This window comes from Panthera tigris, chromosome B4, assembly GCF_018350195.1.
Source record: "Panthera tigris isolate Pti1 chromosome B4, P.tigris_Pti1_mat1.1, whole genome shotgun sequence".
Classification (NCBI taxonomy): domain Eukaryota; kingdom Metazoa; phylum Chordata; class Mammalia; order Carnivora; family Felidae; genus Panthera; species Panthera tigris.
Genome location: NC_056666.1, coordinates 140,194,210 through 140,220,988, shown reverse-complemented (window position 1 = coordinate 140,220,988; position 26,779 = coordinate 140,194,210). Strand labels below are relative to the sequence as shown.

The 26,779-nt window shown below is 53.3% G+C and overlaps 1 protein-coding gene across 5 annotated transcripts; it reads left to right on the top strand.

Moving 5' to 3' along the window:
- The first annotated feature begins 32 nt into the window (after window positions 1-32).
- MLC1 (modulator of VRAC current 1) lies at window positions 33-26,721 on the top strand. Of its 5 annotated transcripts, none has more exons than XM_042993585.1 (12): window positions 34-2,902; window positions 3,343-3,526; window positions 5,055-5,144; window positions 6,531-6,584; window positions 6,966-7,067; window positions 13,267-13,365; window positions 13,872-13,943; window positions 14,867-14,983; window positions 18,269-18,325; window positions 19,000-19,122; window positions 22,989-23,141; window positions 24,388-26,720. In XM_042993585.1, the coding sequence occupies exons 2-12, from the start codon at window positions 3,347-3,349 to the stop codon at window positions 24,460-24,462; spliced, it is 1,122 nt and encodes a 373-aa protein (XP_042849519.1). In that variant the 5' UTR covers window positions 34-2,902; window positions 3,343-3,346; the 3' UTR covers window positions 24,463-26,720. The 5 variants fall into 5 exon arrangements, with proteins under 5 accessions (XP_042849521.1, XP_042849519.1, XP_007094068.1 ...); XM_007094006.3 differs by having other exon boundaries at window positions 3,284-3,526; XM_042993587.1 differs by lacking the exon at window positions 3,343-3,526 and having other exon boundaries at window positions 33-2,902; window positions 24,388-26,721.
- Window positions 26,722-26,779: the final 58 nt, after the last annotated feature.

Below are 26,779 nucleotides of genomic sequence, written 5' to 3'. Positions count from 1 at the left end.
GCGCTGTCGTGCGGTGGGCGGGGCCTCTTGCGTGCGCGCGGCCTACGTGTCCGTCCGCCTCCCTTCAGCGCGCACCTCTCCACCGCGGGGGGAGGTTCTGTTTCCGACCTTCCGGAGTCTGTCCTGTGCCGCCGGTGGAGTTTTCTCGAATGCTGGTGGCCGCGCCCTTCTCCAGTCTGGGGCTGCTGGTAGGAGCCGGCGTCCCTGACTCTGCCGCGCCGGCCGCCCCCTGCGCCTCCGGGCCAGAGGTTCCCCGACTTCATCCGTCCCTTCAGAAAGCGTGCGTCTCGGTGTCGGTGCGAACTGTTATTATTTCCTGCCTTTTGTCTTTTTTCCCATTTAATTTGTGTTTTTCTAACTTTTTGAGGTGACACGGAGTTCTGGAACTTTCTTTCGCTCAAACCTAGGCATTTCGGGCCGTAAGCGTGTCTCAGCTCGAATTCGGCCGCATCCTCCAGAATGTGACCCGTAGTTTTGTTTGGCTTCTCGCTGCCTTTGTGGGTGTTGCTTCGAGTCCTGGGGCTTCCTTGTCTGCAGGAGCAGTGGTTGCCTTCCGGGTGTTGCCGGCCTTGGTGCCGGGGTCGGGGAACCGGGGCACTGGCGGCTCGGGACGGCCCTCGTGGTTCCGCCCGAGCGCGGTGTGAGCGGGGTTCCTCGTCCGGGCGGTGAGGACCCCGCGCCCGGAGCCTGAAGGAAGCCCTGCCGAGTCCTGGCCGTGCGCTCGGCGCTGGGGACACCCATGAGCACGGAAGGGCGCCAGGGCCCCCCGCGGGTGCGCGGGGTGTGCAGCGCATGCTGCCCGCCGGGGGGCGCCACGGACGGGTTTCTAGAGCGAGGGTGACGCGCAGCAGGAGTTTCCGCTTCCTAGGACTGTTCCCCGTGTGTCCGCCAGCCTGGATTCGGGACTCTCCACCCCAGCTTTTCAGTGCGACCACCTGGATGCCCAGCAGAGCCTTCGGTCTCATGGCGACAAGGACGCTGCCGACGCTCCCTCCACACCTGCTTCTCCCAGTCTTGTGCACATCGGGTGGGACAGCTGCACCTGCCCTGCTCAGACTGAAGCCTTCCGCCCCCCTGAACTACTGACCCTCTCGCCCCACGTCTTGCTGACTGCAGATCGTGTTGGCTTTTCAAGCTCTCCCCAAAACCTGGCCACTCCTCGAAACCGCCTCTGTGCCCCACCTCAGTCCCGGCCAGCACCTGCTCTCTTGTGGGCTGTTGTCCACCCAGCAGCCGCTTGCTCCTCCACGCAGAACCTTCCGGCACGTCCATCTCAGAGTCCAAGCCAAGGTTGTCTCCATGCCCACAGGTGCCTCCTATCTGGATGCTTCACCTCATATGATTGCTTTGTCCATCGTCCTCCAGCCTGGTCACCTCAGGACCTTTGCATCCGTGGCACCCTTGCTCCAGCTCTCTGCGAGACTCCCCTCTTTGCCTTCTGCATGTCTTTGCTCAGATGCCTCCTCAGTGAGGCCTGCCCTGACTCCCCCAAGCAGCAACCCCCATTCCTTCCCTCCCCCGCCATAAAGCACACTACTTATCTTGTGTGCTTCTGTCCGGCCATTAGAATGTAAACTCCAGGCGGGAGGGACTGTGGACTGCTCTGTTCCTTCTGTAAGCATTCATTGAAGGACAAGGGAAACGTTGAAACATGAGTAGGATCTGAGGAGGCAGGAAAAGGAGGAAAGACGTTTTAGGAACAGTAGTGTATGTGAAGATACCGTGGAAACACAGGATTTGTTCTGAACGTTGGTATTGCCAATGGAAACGAGGAAGCATTTCTCAAGTGACTAGGACTCCAGGGCCTTGAGGAGTTTGCTCCACAATTTCTGATTCAAGGCAGCTTGCATTTCTTAGGAGTAGAACAACCTTGGAAAGGCACAGAAATGGTGAAATTTGCTTGACGTTTTCTTCAAACAAGAAGAAACACCAAGGGTTCAATCTCGCTGCACCAATTCCTACTAATTCAGTTATCATTTAAAAGGGAGTCCGTAAAGAAGTTTGGGAGGTTTTTCAATCGGTTCAAAATCCCTTCTTAACTTCCCGGGTTATAGTTTGTGAAAACTCTATTCTTTGCTTGGTGGAAAAGCTAAGACAACAGAGCATCCCATTATTCAAAACCAATGCCTTTGCTCAAGCTTTATGTGGATTTGCAGTTTGAGGAGCTGGTTTTTCAGAATGCTTTGATTCGAGCTACTTTATGGCTCCCATGTCAACAAAGAAACTGTCGCTGTAACTGTCAGGGCGCCAGTGTCTCTGGGCGAAGCATACTCCCGTCCTTTTTCTTCAGCAGAAATAAAAGGCACAGCAGGACTGCTAGGGCTGCCCACGGGAACCAATGAATCAGAATTCCAAGCAGTTCAAGGGCCACGCCAGCCATGTTAAACGTGCAAATGTGCATGTGACCTCGTGAAGAAGGTCTTCCTCTATGATCTCAGAGCATCGATGGAAGAAAGCTGCTTTGAAGGGTGTATGACAAGGTGTTTGGATAGTAAGGTGTTTCAGAAACGGACACCCAGCACTCCACCCTGCCCGGACTGGGTGCTTCTGGTTGTGCTACTCTTAGGTACACTTCTTTCCTGTGAGATGCTTGCCATGGCACCTGTGTGTGACCCAGCTGCCATCAGTGGAACTGAGGGACCCCTTAATTTTTGGCAGAGTTGAGACGGCACGGAGCAGTGCTCTGAGCCAGCAGTTACACAACCACCGCGGAACTTTCCAGGGTCGCTCTCTTCATCTCATTGAAATTCAGGAAGCGGCACTCCTTCCCCTGGCTTAAGTGCAGTTTTGCTGGGCTTTTGTTCCATTTGTGAATAGTTCTTGCTGGAAGCCCCGGGCAGGATGACTTGGTAACGGCCCCTCACCCAGAGACCAGCGCTCCCAACGCCAGAAACCACCGGAGGTAAGTGTGCCCATGTTAAATCGCTAAGTGTGTGTGTGTATTTTGTGATCTCACCTTGAGCAATTTAATGTTCTTTGATAACCAGCACGTCATGGAACTTGTAAGTGAAGCTGCTAATGAGCGTGAAGCTTGAAATGTTCTGGAGAGCCCGGAACAGTGAGGCACTTAAAATCTAAAATTCCACCCTGAATCCAGACCGTTCAGGGTTGTTTTACTGGGAAAGTGATTTTACTTAATTATAGACTTCGGTGCTAATTTTTTCTTCAAACTTGTAGCATCTTGGTATGGATGGTGTTTCTTTTGCTGGAAACAACGTGCTTTAATTAGAGTTGTTTATTCAGTTGTTGAAAATAAATGATAATTTTGTTACTGGTAAATAAGCGGCAGCAGAGGTGACTCCAGAGCTCCAAGTGCATCTGTTGTGTGGCTTCTGTCCCGAGCACCATGGCACGGGATGAGCAGTGCAGGGAGGAGCTCAGTTATGACCGGATGCCCACCCTGGAGCGGGGAAGGCCGGAGGCCGGGAGCTACACCTCAGACGCCAAGCCCAACGACCTTCAGCTGTCGACAAGGCTGCCTCCATGCTTCAGTCACAAGACATGGGTTCTCTCTGTGTTGATGGGGGTGAGTAGCTCTTCACCATCCACCACGAGGTGTCTTCTGCTTTGGATGCCATTCCCAAGTGGCCTGGGAGAGGGCAGATCCTAGGTTATTTCTGCTTCTGGAGAGTCTCAGGTGTGCTGATGTGCTTACTTTGCTTATTTTTTCTGAATTATTTTTCTCGGTTCGCGAATATTTACCACAATAGCTCTGTTGGCCTCTGGGCTGTGGCTTCTCTGTGTTCCACCAGGGTTGGGACAGTCCATGCTGACCATCTGCCGTTGGGGTAGCCTCCATGACCCTCCACTCCTGGTGGGGGGTGGTCTGGAGTTGCCCTGCAAAGATGGGAGGAGGGGCTGTGCTCTTAGGGCAGACCTCTGGCAGACTAAACAGTGGGTCAGTGTCCCAGGATGGGAAGTCAGGGCCATGGAGCAGGAGAAAGCCCAGGGGCTGGAGGGACAGGGTCAGCAGAGAGCTGGGGGCAGACCTGGTGTCAGGACATTTGCCTTCAGACATGCTTGGGTGTCCACTTGACCACTGAAGGGGTCACTTCAGCCTGAGTGCAGGCTTGCCTGGGGCTGGGCCATTGGATGCACCTCTCTTTAGGCAGGACCCCAGGTCTCCTGTGCGACCCAGGCTGAGAGCCAGGATCCTGGTGGGGACCTCGCCCCTCACTGGGCTTCCCCAGGCCACCCTGCGGCACCCCCAGTGGTCCTGCCCACCCTCTCCCTGAGCTGTGACCCTGTCCTACTGAGACTGGAACCCCCATCTGCCTGGGGTGCAGAGGAAGTTCCTCGTCCCTGTTCCTGGGGCTGACATCACACAGCTGCTCAGCCTCCTCGCAGTCCCAGGGCTCTGGACTCTGTGCGCTGCCCACAGCTGCCTGTAGCCAGGGTACTTAATCTTGCTCCTCTCCTCCTCACTTAGGTGTGTCCCATGGTCTCCCTGGCTCCCCAGGCCCCTGTGTCCCAGTGCTCCCGTCACAGTGGGGCATTCATGACTTCCCCCCAGTCCAGACCCTTTGAGTTGTTTAACACTGACCCCTGCCCCACATCCTCAGCCTCTGTAGTGAGTTTGTATCTCTCAGACGTGACCTGAGGCCTGGGTGTCTCTTGGGCCTGCAGCCCCTGACTTGAGCATTTTCCAGCTGTCCACTTGGATTAGCTTTGCAGAGAGCATGGGGTGGGGCTGTTTGCCAGCCCCCGAGGCTGGCCCTGAGTGTGGGGGGGTTATCCTAAACCCCCTGAAATTGTACGTATTGGGGTAAGGGTGTGTTCTGGGGAGAAGTGCCGTTTTTTGCTTTAAATTTCAACAGAGACCTCTCCCTCTCTCCCCCAAATAAATGTTGAGGCCCTTAGTCTGGTGCTGGAGGGAAGAGTGGGCCATGGCCATTCTTCAGGGAGGAGTCAGGTCTGGCGGAAGCCAGGCATCAAAGTTGGCATTGTACAAACTGTTGAGTTTGACCCAGGAGGCAGTCAGAAGACTAGTTGTTTCGCTGTCTGATTTTCCAATGTGCCTGTGTTATAACCTGAATTGTGCTGCTGTTTTGCAGAGCTGTCTGCTTGTGACTTCGGGGTTTTCGCTTTATCTGGGAAATGTGTTTCCTTCCGAAATGGATTACTTACGTTGTGCTGCAGGATCGGTAAGCATCGTTCCTCAGTTGCATCTTTTAGTACTGAAATTTGAGGTTCTGAGTTTCTTTGCTCCAAAATTTACTAGTTGGCTGTCCCTTACTCCTCATTAAGAATGTCCTCATCTGGGGCACCTGGGTGGCTCAGTCGGTTAAGCATCTGACTTCGGCTCAGGTCATGATCTCACACTCCATGAGCTCGAGCCCAGTGTCGGGCTCTGTGCTGACGGCTCAGAGCCTGGAGCCTGCTTTGAAGTCTGTGTCTCCCTCTCTCTCTGCCCCTCCCCTGCTCATGCTCTGTCTCTCTCTGTCTCAAAAATAAATAAAAACGTTTAAAAAATTAAAAAAAAATGTCCTTATCTGACTTTAGTTTTAAATGAGATTTGTTACTTTTGAAAATGATTGATGTAGCAAGTCTGAATGTCACTCCATAGAGTCCCACGCAAGAAACAGCACTTTGATTTCTAACTTACAGCTGCGTGTCACTTCGGGCTGTCCTGTGGGCTGGCAGGGAACCTGGCTTCTGCCCTCTTAGTACAAAAGTCCTTGCAGAAATTTGACCCATTTCCTACTGTTCTCTCTGGAACCTTCTAGGTGGTCCCTTGTCACTACTGGAGCAGTCCTCCTTGGGGGAGGGGGGGTCACAGTGATTTCTGACCCCCATGCTCCAGGGCAACACTGACCTGGGATGGGTATCTCAGCCAAGTCCTTGGTGGTGCCCTTTACCTTCAGAAGGGACAGGCTAGGGAAGCAGGTCACGTGGTCCCACCAGCTCCCCCTCCGCTGTTGGAAGCCTAGCCCCTGGGACCCCCTCATCCAACTTATGCTCTGCGTCCTGCAGTCTCTGGGATCCGTTTCCATGGCTTGTGCTGTGCTCACTGCGGGGTCTGCAGGGGTTGTGTCACCCACAGGGGCAACACCTGGCATGGCCCACAAGGCCCGAGCTGATGCCCTTCCCTTCACCTCCCCACTGCCCTGACACCTTCACTCTTGCCTCTTTCTTTACTTCTGTGGGGATCAAGCCTCCTAAAGACTCTGAGACCCCTGTTTCCACATTCTTCACATGTAGATGTTTTTCCCTTTGGGGTAATTCTTGAGGTAAGATGAAGTCTGCTCTTGTGCAATTGGTAGAGGTGACAGTTCGACGTCTAAGTACATTTAGTGAGAATAGGTTTCACTATCTGTCTCTTTCATCTCTTCAGAAAAACATTTTCCAGAATAAGTCATTTTGAAAGTCACGGGACCTTTCACCATTGCCAACACTCCTGTGCCCAGTTGACTGGTGGCACTTGTTTGGCTGGCATGTCTTGGGTCGTTCTGGAAGCTTAAGCCTTGCAGTGCAAGTACAGATGTCTAGGTGATTTGCCCCCGGCTCACGGAGCTCTGATTTCTTTTCAGTGCCTTCCCTCAGCAATTGTGAGCTTTGCCGTTTCAAGGAGAAACATCAATGCGGTGAGTCCGGCTTTCTGTGCGGTCTCTGCAGATGTGGGGGCAGCAGTGTGGCTTTGGGCCATGGAAGAGCCTCGGATGGCAGAATGCACCAGCAGTCTGTGGACCCAGGAGGCAGGCCCAGGCCACCTGCAGGGCTGAGGGGCACCTGTGCGCGTGTGCATGCTGGGATGTGCCTCCACTGCCCGTAGCCCTTGTGCCCCCCACTGCAGGGCTTCCTGGAATACCCTGCCTCCTGCCCCTGAGGGGCTGCAAGGGACCCTCCCTGGCTAATCCTTATGTGTATGTGTCGTAATCTTGGGGTTTTTAATTACCTAGAATTTGATTCAGTGATACCTTTATTTTAGTTATGCAAAAAATCGTGAACCCCTGTTTTTTTTCCAGATCCCCAACTTTCAGATCCTGTTTGTGTCCACGTTTGCCATCACCACTACATGTTTAATCTGGTTTGGATGCAAACTGGTTGTGAACCCCTCAGCAATAGACGTGAGTCACTGGGTAGTGCCGTGGGTCCCAAACGTTTTCCTGTTTTCTCCTGGACATGTCTTCCTGCTGATGCAGATACCAGGGGTTCTGGTCCCACTGAGTCTGGGCCTGAGACAGTGCTGTCATTGGGTTGACACAGTACATGTGTGTCATAGCTCTGGAGTCTAACAAATTCTGAGAATTTAATTTATGCTTTTGAGAATTGTCTGTATTTGATTCTTGCATTGACTACAGCAGATGGATTTATTGATAGTATTTCTAATGTCTCTTTGGCAACGTATTTCATCAAATCTGTGATGCTGTTGATTGGAAGTTATACGGTTACTTTATGAACCACTAAGAAAAACGGAAAAACCTTACCATTTAGACTATGATGCCAGAAGAGAATTCTAGTTTCCTAAGAAACGAAGACTCATCAGAGATACCTCAAAAAAAAAAAAAAAAAAAAAAAAAAAAAGCCTCTGTTTTGTGGGAAATGTGGAACTCACTATTTTCAAGATCAGGAAAAGGATGGGGGGCCCGAGGAAGTCTCAGCCAGGCCTGTAAGGCAGAAACATGAACACACGTGGACCCGGAAGGGACACTCACACTGACATTGTCTGCAGAAGAGGGTTCCCACTGACTCCACCTTAGAATTGAGCACATGTAGCAAGGTTGCAAGGTGTGAAAATCAGAGTAAAACAATTGTGCTAGCAACAGAAGACTTTGGAAATGTAATTTAAATACAGACATTATTTTATAGAGACAAGCCTGTGAAGTTCCTGGGAATAAATGAAGCAAAAGTTTTGTGAGGCTGTTTTGTAGAAAATCATGAAGCCTTACTGAGAACCGGTACTTCTTCATTAAACCTTCGTTAAGCCAGGACTTCGTTAAAGTCCCAGCCGAGGGCCAGTGAGGGCACCTCTCAGTGGGTCCAGAGCAATAGCACCTGTCAGCAGGACCCGACACGTTTAGTGACCAAGGGCCAGGGAAGGCAGCCCCTTGACAGCAGGCTGGGAACTCAGCCCGCAGCCAGGGGTTACTAAACAGCGGTCCAGGAAGGCAGGGGAGCTCTCCTGGACCAGGCTAGCCTGAAGCCACCCTGCGTGCGCCAACCATAGTCCTGGACTTGCGGCGTAGTGGTACTGCGCCCTCGTGTTGGAGCCTAGCCAGGGGAGACGCAGGGGCACACGCTGGAAGGAGGACCTGTCTCAGGGTGTGTGGGGAGCTCCCGCTGCAGATTTAGGGCACCGGGCTGCCTCGGGCACTCGCCGAGGAGGAAAGCCCAGTGCCACCAGGCAGCTGGAGTGACTCTCAGCCTCACTATAATCAAGAGGAGGTAAATGAAAACCGTAAAGAGTTGCCATTTCAAGCATCAGATGGGCAGAAGCCCCAGGTGCTTGCCTCCCGTCTGGGGCAGCTTTTACACCCTTTGGAAACAGTCCGGCATCTGCAGGTACGTTCCGAAGAAGCACACGCGCTGTGACTCCGTGTACACACCCCCGACAGTGCAGGCCTTGGAGGTAACACTTGCATGCTCGGCCAGAAAGTGTGGCTCCTAGCAACACTGGGCATCGTGGCAAAAACCCCAAACCAGAACACACAGTCGAATGTGCACGTTGCCTAGGGCAGTGCCCCCGAAGACCGCAAACAGGTAAATAAATGCTGAAAGGTCGGTGAAGCTGCATGCCACCCGGCCTTCTCAAGTGTGGCCGTGGCCACAGCGCCACCTCTCCTGAAGCTAGAACTCCAGTCCCCACCCTGCCCAGGCCACTGTGCCAGAATCCATGGGTAACCAGGCCCTCAGATAGTTCCTGTCACATGAAGGTCAAGCCACACAGCACTGAAAGTGCTGTTTGTGGCACTAAGGACGCGTGGCTCCAACGTCCGAACCACCGGTGTCTGGGGGCGCGTGTGCACGTACACATGGGGAAATAGAAAACCATACATAGGATGGGACACTTGGGACTGTGGCTCCCACACCCCTTCTCCCTGCTCGTGCTGGGCCCTGGATCTTCAGCCTCCACCCAGCTTCCCCACACGATGTATGTAGGGGAGCCCTCCTCCCCCACACGATGTACACGGGGGAGCTTATCTGTTCCTGCCGTTCTGCCTGCACTTGGGGGTCCATCCAGCTCACGATGAGGCTGCTCACCGTTAACACTGTGCCACATCCACTGTGGGTTCCCCCATCTACCCAGCATTCTTTAGGGGTAGATCCAGAGGGTCACCTCTGATGCCCCACTGCCAGGAGCAGGTGCAGACACGTGTCTGCAGGGGTCTCATATACCAAGAGGTGCCGTCTCCCTGGACTCACTTGTTCAAGAACGGGGCCCTGTTCTCACCCTCACTGCGTGCGCAGGCTTCTCAGGGCCCAAACCTTCCCTACGTTTGGTGTCACCGATTTTCTACTGTGTCCAGTCAGATGACTACAGCGGGAGCTGCTTGTTACTTCCCTTCATGTTTTCTCATCACTGATGCTTCTGAGCACCCCTTCCTCTGCTTTTATCTCCTAGCTTCCTTTGCTGCTAGTTGCCTGCCCTTAACATCGGCTCATCTGAAGATGGAGGTTGTCTTTCTCTCCTTGAGTCACAGAACTTGCTTCCCCCCCCACACACACTGTGTCAAATTCCCACGCAGAAGTGATCTTGCCACTGTTTGTCACCAGTTTGTCTGTTACTGGGCAACACCATGCTTTTTATGAGGATGCCCTGGGCGGGCCTTAATGTCCTGTGGGAGAGCCACACCCCCCCCCCCCCTTCACAGCTGGCGTCTCTGACTTTAAATAGGTTTTAGAATAGGTTTATTGAGTTCCTCAACAGCTGCACCTGGGATTATGCTATGATGATTTTAAGTTGATATAGTAATTTTGTGAAACTTGACATCTTCGTTATGTTAAATCATTCTACCCAGGAGCATAGATGGTCTGTACTCACTCAAATCATCTTCTGTGTCCTGTATTAGGGTCTTAATGTTCTGTTTATTCTTGGTTAAGTAATCCCTAGATCATTTACAGATTTTGTTGCCAGTATGAATGGTGCTTATTTTTTAAGTTATGTTTTCAGATGAATTATCAGAATGCAGAGAGAGGGTATTGATTTAATTCTTTATTTTGCAATATTTTAAGACTCAATAATTTGCACAAATACAGAGAGTTCCTGTGTGCCCTTCACCCAGCTTCCCCAAATGACAGCATCTTACATAATCAGAATATGTCAAAACCAGGAGATTGACGTCGCTGCTATATATTCACTTAAGTACAAACCTATTCAGACTGTACCAGTTTTTAAATAAAAAAGGGATTTTGTCAGTAGATTTTGTGTTTGGAAACCTTGCTGAACTCCCTTATTCTTCATAGTTTTGTATTGGTTCTTCTGTGCAGGTGATTACATCCTCCGCAAACAATGACCATGCGAACTTCCACTTCAGTCCTGCCATCTTTCTCTTTCTCTGTAGCTGTGGCAGGGTTCCCACCGCAGTGGGAACCAGTGGGGCATCTCTGTCCTATTCCTGACTTTAAATGAGTTGCATCGAAAGAGTCTCTGTTAAGTTCTTGATATGTAACTTTTGCCAAGTTAAAATGTTCTCTTCAAGTCCTGGTTTGTCATGAGTTTTTCATTTTAAAAATATAATTATGTGTTGAATTTTAATAGTTTGTTTTTGCATATGTTAAGATGACCTTTCCTCGCTTTATTAGATTGACAGATTTTTCTGGTGTTGAGCCTTTCTTTCCTGGAATAAACCTTACTCAAACACAACAGTATTATTTTAGATAGTCTTGACAGGGTGACTAGCTGGTATTGTGTTCAGGTTTTCTGCATCTCCTGGGTGAAATGGGCCTAGATTTCCTTCATCTGGTTTTAGAGTCAAGGCTACACTGGCCTCATAAAGTAAGCGAAGCAGCACTGATTTCTTGTGTTTCAGAACGACTTGATAGAATGAACTGCTTCTTGAGAGTTGGGTAGAACTTGCCTGTGAAGTCCTCTCCACCCAGAGCTGCTGCTGAGGGAGGGCTTCATTATTAGTATCGACGTGTTCTGTGTTGTCTTGTGTCAGATTTTCTATTTTATTAAAAGTTTCTCCAATATCATCCAGTTTTTCAAAATTACTGGCACGTAGTAGATAGTGATATAGCTCCCTATTTTATTTTATTTTATTTTATTTTATTTTATTTTATTTTATTTTATTTTATTTTTTTAACGTTTATTTATTCTTGAGATAGAGACAGAGCATGAACGGGGAAGGGTCAGAGAGAGGGAGTCACAGAATCCGAAACAGGCTCCAGGCTCTGAGCCGTCAGCACAGAGCCCGATGCGGGGCTCGAACTCACAGACCACGAGATCATGACCTGAGCCGAAGTCAGACGCTTAACCGACTGAGCCACCCAGGTGCCCCAATAGCCCCCTATTTTAAATGTGCTCCGTTTTTAGTTCTTTCCTTCTCTCTCCCCCCCCCCCGCCCCGAATTTAATTTGTGTCTTTATTGTATCTCATTCTTTTCCAAGAACTAGCTCTTGTGGAACCTCCTTTGGTTTGTTTCTGGTTGCCATTTTCTCTTTCCTGGTGTCTGTCATGTCCTTGCTCCCTGTGTTTTTGGGGCTGCTCCTTGGTCGGTCGGTCGGTGGGTCGGTCAGTGTGCTATACCTGTCATGAGCTGAAAGCCCAGCCCAGCGGGGGTGCCTCTGGCCCTGTCTCTCAGCTCCAGCTTAGGTGCATCCCAGATTTGACATGACATGGATTTTCATCGTTGTTTGGTCCTACGTGTTTGCAGATTTCCCTTTTGGTCCCTCCAAACCTACTTCCCACCCACTGTCTCCCTGACTGTCCAGGAGGTGGCATATGTGGGCTGGTTCCCCTAGCATTTTGCCTTCTGGCCTCCTTTGGGGTCAGCCCATGAGAGACTCATTCAGATGGGACATTTGAGAGTGCTTAGGCTGTCCCTTCCCCTGGCTCTGAGCCTTTTGGGGGTGTAGTTGGATGGAGGCTGGGTCCTGTCTCTCGGCCACTCCTTCACTGCTCTTGTCCTCAGTAGTCACCACTACCCTTCCAGGTTTCCCTTCACCCTGGCCCAGACTTGAGAGCTATCCTCTGATTAAATCTCCTCTAGCCCCTCCTCTTGGGTGTCCCTCTCTTTCTCACCAGGACCCTGATAAAACAGACATACAGGACTATCTTTCACAGTCTTCCATTGGTGGTGGTTTTTCTGATTATGTTACAGTCAGAATGCCCAACCTGTAGTGTAGGTTCTTTGGAATTTACCAAGGCTTGTTTTGTGGCCTGATAGACGGTCAGTTTTTGTTAGTGTTCCACCAAATACTATAAAAGAATGATGATTCTCTGTTTTCAATTTTGCAGGTAGAGTTCTATAGATCGAATAATGAATTTCATTTGATTTTAAACATAGGTTTTATTATCACTGTGGTCTGGGGAGGCCAACAGATCAGGGGACAACTGCCATTGGAAAGACAGCTCATCACTCACAGGTCCCAAGGGGAGGGGGCACGACGTGCCCAGGCTGGGGGCCACAGGGGGAAGCACCAGGCAGTCAGGAGGCAGAATGGGAACGAGAGAGGGAGCCTTTCCTGTGGGTGAGGCAGGTGCAGGTTTAGAACTGGCTCGTGTGAATCACGTCCCTGGGCCCCAGGGATCCCCTAGTTGTCGGGCACCTGCCCGGGGTGGTGGGGGCAGGTGAGGGAGGCCCTGAGTGTGGGAGCCCCACAGAGGGGGTGCTGGGCCAGGGCTCCATATTGGCTGGTTTGCAAATCCTATAGTTAAATTTACTTTTTTTAGTTTTTTATTCATTGGTTATGAATACAGAGATGGATTCCTTTAATTGCCAACACAATTAAGACATGGAACAGTTTTGTCACCTCTAAGGCCCTGTTCAGTTTTTGGCAGTTATGCATAGGGCTATGTAAAGGTGTGCGGGTTTTCGAAACGTCCTTAAACACCCAGGGGGCAAACCACTAAGGAAGGTTTAGATCGGGTGAGTAGCCTCCAGCTCGATGGCCACAGCAAGCCCTTGAGCTAAGAGTGGTTTAAACAAAACAAAACAGACACACATGAGTCAGAGGGGATGTATGGCCCCTGTGTCTAGCATCTGGCCTTTGACAGAAAAAGATGCCCAGAGCTTTAAATAGGTGTCTAAGCCTTTGCCTACATTTACAGAAGGAAAAGTGAAGAGAACTAGTCTTACAGACCTATGTGTTCTTTTTTGGCAGATAAATTTTAATCTGATTCTTCTCCTTCTGTTGGAGCTTTTCATGGCAGCCACGGTGATCATCTCGGCACGGTCGAGCGAGGCGTATTGTAAGCAGAAGGTGGGTCCAGCCCTGCGCCGCACGGGGCATGCAGCAGGCCCCCCAGAACACTCACCCATGCACACGAGGGTAGGCTGCCCCAGGGCACCGCATGCAGCCCCAGCCCGCCAGGGTCTCATGAGGCCGATGGCCTCAGGAAGGCAACGTAGAAGATGCCACACAACTTCCCCATGGTGTGATTCTGGTCAAGTACCGGTGCCCCATCATTTCCCGTCGAGAGACCAGGTCTGCGAAAAGTGTCACCTTGGAAACTGGGGTCACAGCAGCTGATTCTGTTTTCACATGCAAGGAATATCTCAAGTCTAAAGAGCCACCAGTGGCTCCCACACGCTAGTAGTTTAGAACCCGGCCAAAGTGACAGCCTGGACGTGGCCAGCCAGTGCCAACAGCCTGGGCAGTGGGCTGCGAGGGTGCACCTCTCCCTCCCCACCCCACCCCACCCCCCCACCCCCTGCCACAGCACATGTAAAGTCACCGGGCCAAACATTTTGTCTGTCTCTCTTTAGGGTTCCATGTCAGATAGCACCAACATTTTGTATGAAGTGGCATTTCCTGCTCGGGTCCTGAAATCCTATTCAGTAAGATAAACTTTAAATTTTTCCTTCTTACTTTGTTTTATTTTATTTTATTTTATTTGGGAAAGGTCCATGGTGACACACTGTCCTGAGTGACATCTGCCATCCACAAGGAATTCTTAAGGTCACCCTGTCACTCGGAATTGTCCTGGTTTGAAGGATAGATCATGTGGCTGCCCTCTCTTGTAAACTGTATTGCAAGTCTTTTATGTGTTTCTAGCTTGTTTCTTTAGTTCACTTGTCCTAATACTGTGGAAGATGTGTTAAGCCCCCTGCTCTGAGCATAGTGCTCGTGATTTCTGTGTGTGGTTCCGTAGCTGTTTGCCATGGGTTTTGGGGGCTTTGTCATGTACAAGTTCACAGTTGTTTCCTATTCTCACGATTACTTAGCACATCTGCCCTTGCTGATGGCTTTTGCCATAAAGTCTGTGTTGACTGGTCAAGTGCACAGCTCTCTTTTGGTTAGCACGGGCGGGCTGTGTCTTCCTGCCCTGACTATCAGCTTGTCTCGTCCTTGTGTTCGGGATGCTGCTGTCACAGCATGGGACTGCGTCTCATCCTTCCCCCATCTGTCACCCTCTCGGTGGCCTCACCTGTGAGTCTGTGTCCTGCACTGCCACGTCTGTACTTCGTTTTGCCACCTTTCTGTTTCCTAGTTTCCATGCCTTCTCTTACTTTTCCCGCCTTCCTTTGAATTGGTGGGAGCTTCGTCCTTTCTTCTCCCACTTTTTTCCTTTTCCAGTAATTTTGAGTTGGGAGCTACGCATTTTTTGGTGTTCTTTTAGAGATCATCCTCAACATTTCAACATAGGGCCTATGGCTTCTTTGCCCTGAGCTCTTTAGAACATCCTCTTCATGTCCCCCTGCCCACCTGCAGCATGAGAGACACTCCCTCGTGGCCCTGCCTATGTGCTCTGTCCCTCCAGGTCATCGAGGTGATTGCTGGCGTCTCTGCCGTCCTGGGTGGGGTCATCGCTCTGAACGTGGATGATGCTGTCTCGGGACCACACCTCTCCGTGACGTTCTTTTGGATCTTAGTGGCCGTGAGTACACCCTTGTGGCCCTCATATGTGCGCGGGTCACCCCGCCACTGGCCGAGCCCTGGCTACTGTCCCCAAGACAGTCACTGCCAGTCTTGGAGCTCAGCTTTGGTGGATTTCAGGCAAGGGAGCAGCTGGAAGAGAAGAGGATGGAAGGTGGCTGCTGGCAGGCAAGGCAGGACGCTTCTTGGCTGCCGTGCCAGGGTCCTTGCTGGCCCCACAATTGGAGGAATTTGAGAATCAAAGATAAAATGGGTCAGAAGCTTAACTTTTTTTTTTTTTAATGTTTATTTATTTTTGAGAGAATGAGAATGAGCTGGGGAGGGGCAGAGCGAGAGAGGGACACAGAATCTGAAGCAGGCTCCAGGCTCTGAGCTCTCAGCACAGAGCCCGATGCGGGCTTGAACTCACAGACCGTGAGATCATGACCTGAGCTGAAGTTAGATGCTCAACCAACTGAGCCACCCAGGCACCCCTGTTAATTGTTTTTATGTGAATCGATACTATTTCATGTTTTTATGTTACTTTTTCTTGAAGAACGAAGAATGATTATTTTACATTATTTTACATCAGGTCTAGAATACGTAACATGTTGTTTCCCAATGTGTGTTTTGTAAAATGTAATATATTTATGCTATTATGTTATGTTAAATACTGCTGTGGTAAACTCCCAGCACAACGCTTCGTGCGTGCATGATAAGTGCCTGATATATGGGGTCACTGTGTTACATATGGCTCGTTCATCATTTTATGAGCGACTAAGTTTGTTTACACAAGTTAATGTCGTTTAGCGTTTAACGGAAACGCAGCCCGTGGAGCATCTGACCCAGTGCCTCCCATTTGGGTAGGGGCCTTGGCTGGTGTGGGCTCCTCCCATCTGCATGGAACAGTTCAAATCAACCCCTGCGTGCCTGAAATCCTACAGTCAAGTGACACATCCCAAACACCTGCACCCTGTGCTTCCCGGACATCGTCATCCCATGACTATTTTGCAGTGTCACTGTGTCACATGGTGATGCCTGAGGGAAGGGCCTGGTTTGTCCCACCCTGCTGTCCGGGGTCATCCTGGATGAACGACTGAGACACAGCATATGCAGCTCGTCCACATGCTCTTCTTCCTGATGCTGCCTCGAGAGGGTGGTCTTTGTCCCGACCACATGTGCATTCAGCTGCGGGAAGGCCGAGACTGGCGTGGCTGGGCCGCAGCAGCCCGTGTCGGGTGCTGGGGCTGGACTCCTGCTGCGTCCTGGGGCTCAGCAACACTGGGGGTGCCCGTGCCCAACCTTGCCGAGCCCTAGGTACTCCCCGAGGACTGGAGCCTGGGGAGAGAGAGCAGGCAGGGAGGCCGTGGGATGGGGTCACGCACCTGGTCACCCGCTGCCAGTGCGCAGGTGGGACTTACAGGGCGCTTGCCTCTGTGCCTGCCCCAGTGAGTGAGGCTGTGAAAAAGGCGCGTCTGCATGTTTAACTTCTTAGGTGACGTGGAAGCACTTGGAATTATGTCCTTGAGTTACTGAGGACGGAGACCCAATATTGCCCTAAAGCTTATAGTGCAGAGCTACTTGCCTGAACATCCACCACAGAGGCTGTGGCCGTCTCCCCCACACCCGGCCTCCCTAGCCCTTTGTCTGCAGATGCTCCTCTCTCTCTGCCCCGCGGTGGGAGGGTCAGACAGCTCTACCTGCCCCAGTCCCGGTTGGAGGAGACCGTGGAGAGGCCAAGGACGTAGACCAGGCGGGGGTCCAGGGCTTGGGGCCTGGCCGAGAGCCTGTCCCTGCAGCCTCCCTAGGCCTGGTATGTATCTGTATACGAGCGGGTGTGTATCACCTGCCCTCCTCCCCATGGGCCAGTTTCCTGCCAGTCCAGGGGGTGGTAAGCAACCTTGTGCCCCCACCCCGCCACGTTTGTTGGGGCCACTCCAGTCACTTCCTGAGTGGCTGTTCCACATCCGCAGCCCCTCCTCTGCTTACAGCCATAGAGCCCTGATGGAAACACCAATCTGGGGGGAGGTTCTTGCATGGACACCTTCACCTCTCGCATTCCTTAGAGCGAGCAGACTCCCTGGGCCAGGCCCACCCACCCCTGCAGCCATGCCCACACCCCTGTCCATAACAAGCTTATCTGTCGCACCCACACCAGGGCCTCCAAAGTGCTGCTCTCCCCGCCATCCTTGGCCTGCTCCCCTCTCAGCCCTCTGGCTGCTGCCGGGGATCTCGTGGCCTCAAGCCTGCCTCTGTCCCACTCACCCTCAGGCCAGATTCCTGAACAAGTATAGATGTCCCCCCAGTGTCCAGGGTGCTGAGATACTCCCACGAAGGGGAGGAGTCTGCTGCCACCCAGCGTGTGGTCATTTCCTTTGCTGTGCGTGTGGCCAGGTAACTAGACCTTGGATGCACCTGGGCCCATGGGCTCAGTGGGTTTAATAGGCTCAGCACTCGGCACCTTGGGAAGGACGTGCCCTGCTATGCTTCCCTCTCTGCTGGAATGGCATGAAACTAAGTCAAGCTTCTTAAAATAAGTGGAAAAAGACGTTTATTGAGTATAAAGAGGAAAGGGCCCTCTCAGTGGAGGAGAGCCACCGAAGAGCCCACCTAACCGCTAGGTCATAGTGTGGTGGGTGGCCTGGAGGGGAGCCATGTCTCCTGGGGCTCCCTGAGTCTGATGATGAGGAAGCACCAGACTGGCCCCAGCTAATGCCCGTCTGCAGCTAGCTTGTGTGCTCTTCAGGATCTCTGCATCTGACAATGATCTAGGTCTCCCTGGTCAAGGGGACTCATAAGCACATTGTGATCACTGATTGCATCCTAAACCAGGAACAAAGAACACCTACGACAGGACATTACTGGGGTAGTTGGGAGAATCTGAACACAGGTGACACACATAATCCGTATGACATTTCCTCAGTGTGATGCTGAATTGAGATGGTTCAGGAGAATGGCCTCAGTTTCAGCAGGCACACGCACGCATACTCAGGGCAGGTGTCCCCGGTCTCAGCCGAGGTGGCAAAATGTCACAGGCAGCAATTCCGGGACGTCCAGGCCACTCCTGGTGTGGCTCTTGCAGCTTCTTTGCAGACGTGCGTTGCAGCCATGGAACAGAGCACACGAGGCCTCGGAGAGGCCACCCCACTTCCCCCCGGCCCTTTCCAGCCCTGCCAGCCCCCTAGCCAGGAAGGCAGGCTTCGGCTCTACTGGCCACAAGGATGTGCCCCTCGAAACAGGAGCACGTGATTGGAATTAACTTCCTTGACTGTCACCTCTGAAATCTTTGTGTTTTGTTTTCTCTTAGTGTTTTCCAAGCGCCATTGCCAGTCACGTCACAGCTGAGTGTCCAAGCAAGTGTCTGGTAAGTGAGGCCCTGTCCCCAGGTGCCAGGGACCTGCTGTGCACTGCTAGGGCCTGGCTCACCCCTTCCCGGGCTGCCATGTGACAGGGCTCTCCCCCACGGTGATAGGGCTGCAGGGCTGAGCCTGAGAGGGTGCCGAGCCAGGGGCGGCCTGGCGAGGGCTGTGTGGCACTCTGAGGGCTGGAAGTGAGCGCATCTGGTGTGAAAGTCAGGAGAGTCCTGTGACTCAGCATAGGAAGGACGACACCTGGTCCTTCCGGCCCATCCTGAGTCTTGCCAGGTCTGTTGTTTGACAGTGACACCTGAGTTCGTGCTTTATCAGCACCTGCACGCGGCTGTGCGGCCTCCGAGACAACCCAGGCATCGTCCTCCGATGTGGGTGGGGTTTTAAAAGAACAGGGTTTAGGGCAGCAGGAAGGCCGGCTGTTCGTTTGTGTTGCTCTTTGAACAGAGTGGTTAGTTGTGCGCGAGGCAGGGGATCTGGTGGGACACAGGCCACGCGTGGAGCTCATGGTGACCAAGTGCAGAGAGCCTGGCGAGGGCCTCGTGCTGAGCCCAGGGCCACGTCCACCCTCCCTGCACATTGTGGCAGACGTCCACCCCTGCCTGTGCAGACAGCAGCTCCCGGGCCCCTCGGGCCGGCCAGACCCGCGTTCTCACCTCCTTCCCGTCAGGTGGAGGTGCTGATTGCCATCTGCAGCCTCACGTCCCCGCTGCTGTTCACTGCCTCTGGGTACCTGTCGTTCAGCATCATGAGAATCCTGGAGATCTTCAAAGACTACCCGCCAGCCATCAAGGTATGCGTTGCTCTGTCAGAACCCTGTGGGAACCTGGTGTTGCTGCCAGAGGCTGTGTGGGAGGAGAGTCCCAAGGGACAGGTGGCCCGTGTGAGCGTCTGACCTGCATGCAGCTGCTTCTGCATGTGGCACGAGGCCACGTCTAATTTGCTTCTCTGCGTGGGCAGCCAGGTGTCTGCACTCCCTTCTCTGATGCCCATGCAGTCTTGTTCCGTGCAGGCTGCCTCTTCTTCTAACTTCGGGCGATTCTGCCTGCTCTCAGGCGGCCCTGCGTCCCACCTAGACACCCCTCCTTCACGATGCTGTTGGATTTTCTCAGCCCTCCTTCCTTCCGTTGTCACTTTGGAAGCTATCCTTCATCCAGTTGTACGAGAGACCTTGTTGGAATTTCCGTTGGAATCACAAGTTTATAGATAAACGTGAGGAGAGTTGGGTCTCTTTGCACATACAATGTGCCTCTAACTAGAACTTGGCTGGGGTCTCTCAGCACTTCATTGTCTCCACAGGCTCAGACACACGTCACTAGGCTGGTTTCCTAGATGCCTTACGTTGTCACCAGCATGCGTGGTATTTGCTCCCAGGTGTTTTTCGTGGGCCATTTCCAATGTACAGAAAAGTTGAAAGAACACCGCAGTAAACACCAAGATTCTAAGTGCTTTATGTGTTGTGTGTACATGTGTGTTCATACCGATGGGTGGGACCATTTCTCGGGAGCATCTGAAAGTGAGTGGCGGGTGTGGGACAGCAGGACCCTTTACCTTAAATACTTTAACTTTTCTAGAAGGACTGCCTCTTACACACGCGCAATCCCACCAAGGCATGTGAGAGGCCCAAAATCATGCAATGTCACGTTCAGTGTTCACAGACCGTCCCAAGAATGTGCCTCATAGGCTGAAGCTCGCAGAGCAGGACCCGCTGAGGGGCACAACTTGCCGTCGAGTCTCCCTCGAGTCCAGACAGTCCCCACCTGTGGCCCTGATACTTTGGAGTCCTGGCCAGTGGTCTGGGAGAAGGTCCCACTTGTGGATCTGTTTCCTGTGACACCAGTGGGAGTGAGGTCAAGAGCACGTGCTGTCACCCCCCGCCTGGTTGGGCGGCAGCCGCCAGAGTGTTCTTGGTGGTGGCGGTGGGTGGGGCTTTCACAGGAGGGAGACAGCCATGGTGTCAGCCAGACACCTGCGGGTGCCTTGTCCCGACACCTTGTGCGGGGCCGGCCCTGGCGGCCGGCCCCAGCCTGAGCGCTTGTGTCACACCTAGGGGTGAAGAGAGGTGATAGACGCCCAGCTCTCCTGTCCCTCTTCCCTTCCGAGCACCGCCAGGGACTCACGGGTTTTTGTTATCTGCACAGTGCTGCTGTCATTATTCTCTGATGCTCATGTTGGCCCAGCTGTGGCCGGAGGGAGCACCTTGCAGCCCGGTGCTCCCTGCAGTAACCCGTCAGCCTCTCCTTGCAGACGTGGGGGGTGACCCAGGCTCACCTCATCCCGCCTCGCCCCAGACCCACGCAGGCCCCTCAGAGGGAGGCGTACATAGACCTCAAGATCTGAGGGCTGCGTGTGCTCATTCATACGGGGGCATCATTGCTTCTCAGCCTCCGTCAAGATCCTGAGTTTATATTGTATTTCCAGTTGAGAATTACACGCTGGATTTTTTGTTGTTGTTGTTAACTTCTGTTGTTTTGTGTTAGTATTCTTTTTACTCCAAAATCTTGTTTCCTGATAATACTGAGGGTAGGTATTATTTTATCTTGTATGTGAAAATTGTCACAATTGCACCACCAATGTTACCACCAGCAGCACACCTGCCGAGAGAGATTACAGCTCGCTTTCACCCCACTCAGGAGAGAAATAGCCCCCTTTCTGCGTGTGTTTGTAGTATTGATTTGATACGTGGTCGACTTCAATATTTTCTGTTTGCATTGTTCACATCGAGGACAGGAGCTTTTCTGTGTCCTTTAATTATACACGCACATTGTGACGCCACACAGTTTTCCCAGCCTGTCCCCAAAGGGTGGAGACAGATTGCTCCCGGTTTCTGCTGTTGTTACGAATTACTCAGTGCCCACGCCTGGTTTGGAGTCTGTGTGGTGCGACATTAGGACAGTGAGCTCGGAGAGGGGTTGCTGGGCCAGAGGGCAGACACATCTCTGGTCTGGGGAAATGGTGACGAGTCCCCCTCACGGGAGGCCCTATTTTCCGTCCCACCACTGGTACGAGCACCAGCCCAGCACAGAGTGTTGTCACCCAGGGTTGTCACGTGGGTGAGCCAGCGTGCGTGGTGGGGCTGCAGTGTGCGTGTCTCTGGTCTGGACACGAGACTCTGGGCTTTTGTGCCTGGTGGTTTTGGCATTTCTTTTCCAGTAAGCTCTGTCCTGTCTTTTGCTCACTGTCTAGTGGACTCTGAGCTTCACCAGTATTTGGGTGTCTCCTCTGTAACGGAAGATGTGGATAGTGGCTCCCACGGGCCAGCTGGCTTTCGTTCCACTCGTGATTTTTGTCGTGAGGAAGTTTTTTGTTCTTTGTGGTCAAATTTATCAACATACTCATTTGTTGTTTTGGGATTTTAAGCCGCAACTAGAAAGGCTACTACTTGATTTTGGCTCAGGTCATGATCTCACGGTTGGCGGGATTGAGCCTCAGTGCAGAGCCCACTTGGGAGTCTGTCTCCCTCTCTCTGCCCCTCCCCTGCTCTCTCTCACTCTCTGTCTCAAAATAAATAAATGTTAAAAAAGAAAAAGAAAGACGACTACTTGTGTGTCCAGTGGGAGTTTATCCTGGAGCATAAGGAACTCCCCTTTCCTCTTCGGGGCTTCAAACACCCATCGTTTTCCTCGGTCATCTGAGATGCTGCCCGTATCACACGTTAAGCTTCTGTCTGTGTCTGCACCTGTCGTTCTCCTACATCTGCTGTCTGGTGCCGCCCTGTCCTGATTATGGAAGCTTTCGAACAGGCTTCGCCAGCTGGCGGGCTGGATGCCCAGTTCCTGATCACTCTGCTCTTCAGGGTTACCTCACTTTTGTTGCGTGTTTTTTATGTAAGTTTTAGAATCAACTTCCCTGGCTCCAGGAAACAGTGTTGTTTTTTTTTTTTTTCAAATGGGGCTTGTGGCTAAACTTCTACATTAGCTTGAGGAGAGGTGTTTCTGTTCCCTCCCTCCCTCCCTCTCTCTCAACAGTGACACAGTATGGAGCTGGGGGTTTTGTGTTATCACGTGGTTGCTTTGTGTCTCTGCCGAAGGATGCCTGCGCCTGGGAGGGCTGGGTGCTCACTGGACCCTTTGCTCGCCAAGGCTCCCCCACGCCCCCATCACCCCCTCTGACCCCAGGCACTCCTCAGCCCCCTTCCCTCCAACAGCTGCCAGCCTGAGCTCCAAGAGAATCTGCTGATGGTGTCTGTGCACCGGTGCCCAGGGGCCCCGTCTCCGGCTCAGAGCCCTCGTAACCGGTCACTTCACCCCATACGGACACCCTCTGTGTCACCGGCTCTATTGGTGGTGGTTACAGGATGTGGGAGACTTGACTGTGAGCCCCCGGGCTACCCACAGGGCTCCGCTGCTTGTGGGCCATTTTTATGGCATCTGTTAAACCCAGGATGACAACTTACAGAATTGATTTCTTTGACTCCCACTCACGAGACAGAATGATCACTGCTCAGGTTCCTGAAATCAGCAGAAGTGTACGTACCTGAAAACCTGAAGTCGATTCACACCAACTCACTCAAGTGCTCTGGGAAGGTCCTGGGGAGGAGGGGGGTGTGTGGGAGGGCGGGAGCTGCCTGCACGGCTGCCTGGGCTGGAGGGCGTGGCGTCTCCGGTGCAGGTGGCGGCCCGGGGCAGGCCGTGAGCTCACCGCCTTGTCTCCCACCAGCAATCCTACGACGTCCTGCGGTTGCTTCTGATGCTGCAGCTGCTGCTGCAAGCCGGCCTCAACACCGGCACCGTCATCCAGTGCGTGAGCTTCAAGCTGGGCGCGTCCTGGGATGCGGCGCAGACCGGCCAGCAGGAGCGCCCAGCAGGGGAGGTGAGTGGCCTTCAACACGGTGATCTCCCCGTCCTTGTGGGGTGGCCCTAAACACAGATCCAGTCCTGAAAACGGTATAGACTGAATGCCTTCAGTTTTACTCCTGCAAACATGGATAGGAAGCTGGCCAGGATCCACAGAAGCCACAGAAGTCCCTTCTCTGGCCCCTCTCAGGGGCGCGGCTCTGATGGGAAGGGGTGCCCACTGAGCTCCCTATAGATGTGGCCTCAGTGACCTCTGTCCGGCAGGCTCTGGAGGGTCATGCAAGCCCCTCTGCCAGTCTCCAGGCCACCGGGTCTTGCCCACCCCCCACAGTTGGAGGGCTGAGGGGGCCAGTGTCTCCTCCCCAGGAGCTGCTGGCCCAGAGGTGTTTACGCTGTGTACTGGGGAGGCTGCCACAGGGTCCACCAGGGACGCCGTGGGTGGACCAGACCCTCCTCCCACCTGGTACTACCGACCACGGGGCCTTTGTGCGAGTGTGCCTGTGTTCCCGCCGTCAGCTCTTCCTCAGCAACCCTGGCCTTCATCCTCTCCTGTGCTTTCCTTCATTGAAACCTGCAGATGGGGTCATTTCCTTGTTTTTACCAGTTAGGCTGGGTCTCCTGTGGGGATGGCTTGGCCCCCAGGCCCTTTGAGAGACCCACCTGGTTCTTTGTGGGGGCACCAAGTCTGGTGAATGCGTGCTCCCACCGGGTTCCAGAACAGAAGGTTCTAGAGGCTCTGGGGACTGCAGCTGCCCTCCCTGTTTCTGGAGGTGTTTGGTCACCTTTGCCTCAAGTGCCCTCCTTCCCTGGGTATCCCACCCCCGATGGTGCCTGCATACACGCACGGCCGGACCCGGGGCCTTCTGTGTGGGGGCACCCGTCCCTTAGATCGATGGCACCATCTGTGGGTATGTTTTGGGCACCCCCTGTATGTAGTTGCTTGCTCTGCCCGATGCTGGGATGCAGGCCACGTCCCGTCAGCTGTCAGGCAGGTGCTCCCCCCATGGCAGCCTGCCCCCCCGCCCCCCCCCCCCACAGCCCACCCCTGCCCAGGCTGTGTTTCTGCGGGGACCGGGACAGAGGGGCTGGTCTGTGGGAGGGTGGAGGAACGGGGACCTCCGTGTCCCCTCGGGGCTCCAGGGCTGTTTCCTGTCCTTTTTTCACAGGCTGAGAAAAGCTCTCGAGTTAACAGAGCTTTCCCACCTGCCTCCTGCACTCGGGTGGCCCCCGGAAGAAATAACACTTTGCCTGTTTGGCCACAGGTGTCCAGAAGCCCCCTGAAGGAGTTCGACAAGGAGAAAGCGTGGAGGGCCGTCGTGGTGCAGATGGCCCAGTGACCGTGGGGCGGGGAGACCGAGGCAGGAGCAGGGCCCCTGCCTGGCTAGTTGTCTTGAAGCTACCACTTTCTAACGTGCCCTTCACTTTCGTCCAGGCCAGGCTGCAAGGTGGAGTCTTCATTTCTTTTAGCATTTTAGTTGTTAAATAGGCAAGTGTTGACCATTTTGTGCTTAGGAGTCTTTCAGTTCCTCACCCCCAAGGCGCCACCGCACACACCGTGGTGCGGGGCTCTCGGGTGAGGAAGGGGCTCGTGCTGGAGCCAGACCCTCCCGGCACCGACACCTAGGCAGGCCTTGCACGTGCGGCCAGCCGCCCATCTGCTCCTCCTGCACCTCGCTGGCTTCCCGGGCCCATTCTTGTCGAGCACTTGCCTTAAGCAGACGACAGCCGGGCTGTGGACGGCTCCACGTGGGTCTTAACGACTCGGGCGTTTCTCTCTGGAGACGTGTCTGCCAAGCACCGTCTCTGACCACGGAGCAGAGCTGTGTGGGGAGCCCCTTCTCTGCAGGACCGTGGTCGCAGGCAGCCCCCACACCCACGGCTGTGCCTGTGTGGCGCTCACGTGCCCGAACTTCTGCCCTCTGTCTTAGACCGAGCCGTTCCAGAAGGACCCTGCCCGCTCACTGGTGCCGGTGTTGTCCGTGTCATGCGTGGTATGCAGAGCCCAGGTCAGCAGGGGCTGTCTGCACTTGTGCTGGGTGGTACCCAGCTCCTGAGCCCTTTTGTCAACACCCACACTAAGAGTGACCCTGGCCACTGTGACAGCTCAGTGTTCTTTGGGGTGGGGCCAAAGGTAGAAACTTGGGCCACATTTCTGGGTCTCGTTGGCTTTGGTGATGCAGGTGGGGCTGGGCCCCCTACCTCCTCTCATGGGTTCTGCTGGCACTCCCATTACCATTCTCAAGACGCGAGACAGATGCCCCCCAGAACCCTCATGGGGGTCATCACTGGGCATTCTCCGGCTCCCTCCATTTCCTGACCTCAGTTACCTGAGGTCCAGCCCAGGCCACGGGTCTCTCCCATCTGTCACTGCCCCTCCTGCCAGACAGCGAAGACGGTTTGGGTGTGAGGATAACATTTGCTTCAGTTAGAATCACCGCCAAGAATTGTGTGCTGTCTCCTTGTCCCCTGAGTATACCTGGAATTTTCTGGAAGAACGATTAGCTTTTCTCAGTTGACATGGGCACTGGTAAGTCTCCAGTGGGCGGGGAGCACCTTCTGAAAATGGAAACCTTCATGGTTTCAGGAACTGTCTTGGGGCCAGTATCTGCATTCACAGGGCTGCACGTGCAAGTGGTTGTGTCTGTCTGCTTCACGTGAGGAGCTCAGCGGCGTTGTGCGGGAAGGTGCTGACGTTTGCTCTTTCCTGTAGCTTGTTAGTGAGGATTGGCGGGCTGACTGGGTATAGACCTGGGGGGGGGGGGGATTCAGGGATCCTCCCTGGTTTCTCATTGCTCAGCACGAGTGACTGGCTGCCAGGGTGTCTTCACAGCATTCACGGCAGGTTGGGTCGGGAAGAAGGCAGAAGAGACATGGGAAAGGGGGAGAGTGCCAGCCGAGGAGGCATTGTCCTCAGCCAGCCAGCCCCTGTCTGCTGTCCTTGGCCATGTCCCCAAATAAGCAAGAGCAGGGGAGATGGCTCTTTCCTGCACACATGCAGGCCCCCCAGCCGCAGTCGAGGTCACCTCCCCTTCCCACAGCTCCCAGGCAAGGAGGCCAGCAGGGGGATCTGCTCAGGAGCCTGGGACGGGAGCCACAGAGACAGCACAGGCCACTCTGATATTTCCTTGGATGTCCCAGAAGTCTGAGTCTTAGAGCTGGAATTAGGCACCTAGGGCTTGGTACTGGCTTGCACTTTATTTCAGATAGAGCTTGAGAAATCCAGACAAATGGGGTTTTAAAAATGTACGACTCTTTTTCTGTCAATTTACATTTGTTTGATACAGTTTAATGACTCCTGAATAAATGCTAACATGTAAACGTGGCCTATGTTATTTTGAGTCCCTTAGGGATCTCTTTGTCCAGGGCTTGAACTGAGAGGAAAGTATAGGAGGGCTGGTGGAGGTAAGGGCCACTTTTTAATTTGTCCGTGATTTATGTAATCCCTGAGGCCAGGTGGAGGTGGGGACCCCTGAGAGCCTAGTGGCTTGAGTGGTGAAGACTGGGAAGGGGCACAAAGACCCCTCCCCACCCAGGGGAACTGCCTGCCGGCACTGAGTTGGCCAGAGCTCATGCAAAATGGGAGCAGAACCTCACTTTTGGGTTATCCTGGGAAGTTAAGTGCAAAATAAGCTTTAAAACCAAAAAAAGATGATG

What these genes read in the sequence shown, in the direction of transcription:
- MLC1 (XM_042993585.1), top strand. Translation starts at nt 3,347, where the DNA reads ATGGCACGGGATGAGCAGTGCAGGGAGGAGCTCAGTTATGACCGGATG. An exon ending in GGGTCCTGAAATCCTATTCA is followed by an intron (nt 13,944 to 14,866) that starts GTAAGATAAACT and finishes CTGTCCCTCCAG; the next exon opens with GTCATCGAGGTGATTGCTGG. An exon ending in ACTACCCGCCAGCCATCAAG is followed by an intron (nt 19,123 to 22,988) that starts GTATGCGTTGCT and finishes GTCTCCCACCAG; the next exon opens with CAATCCTACGACGTCCTGCG.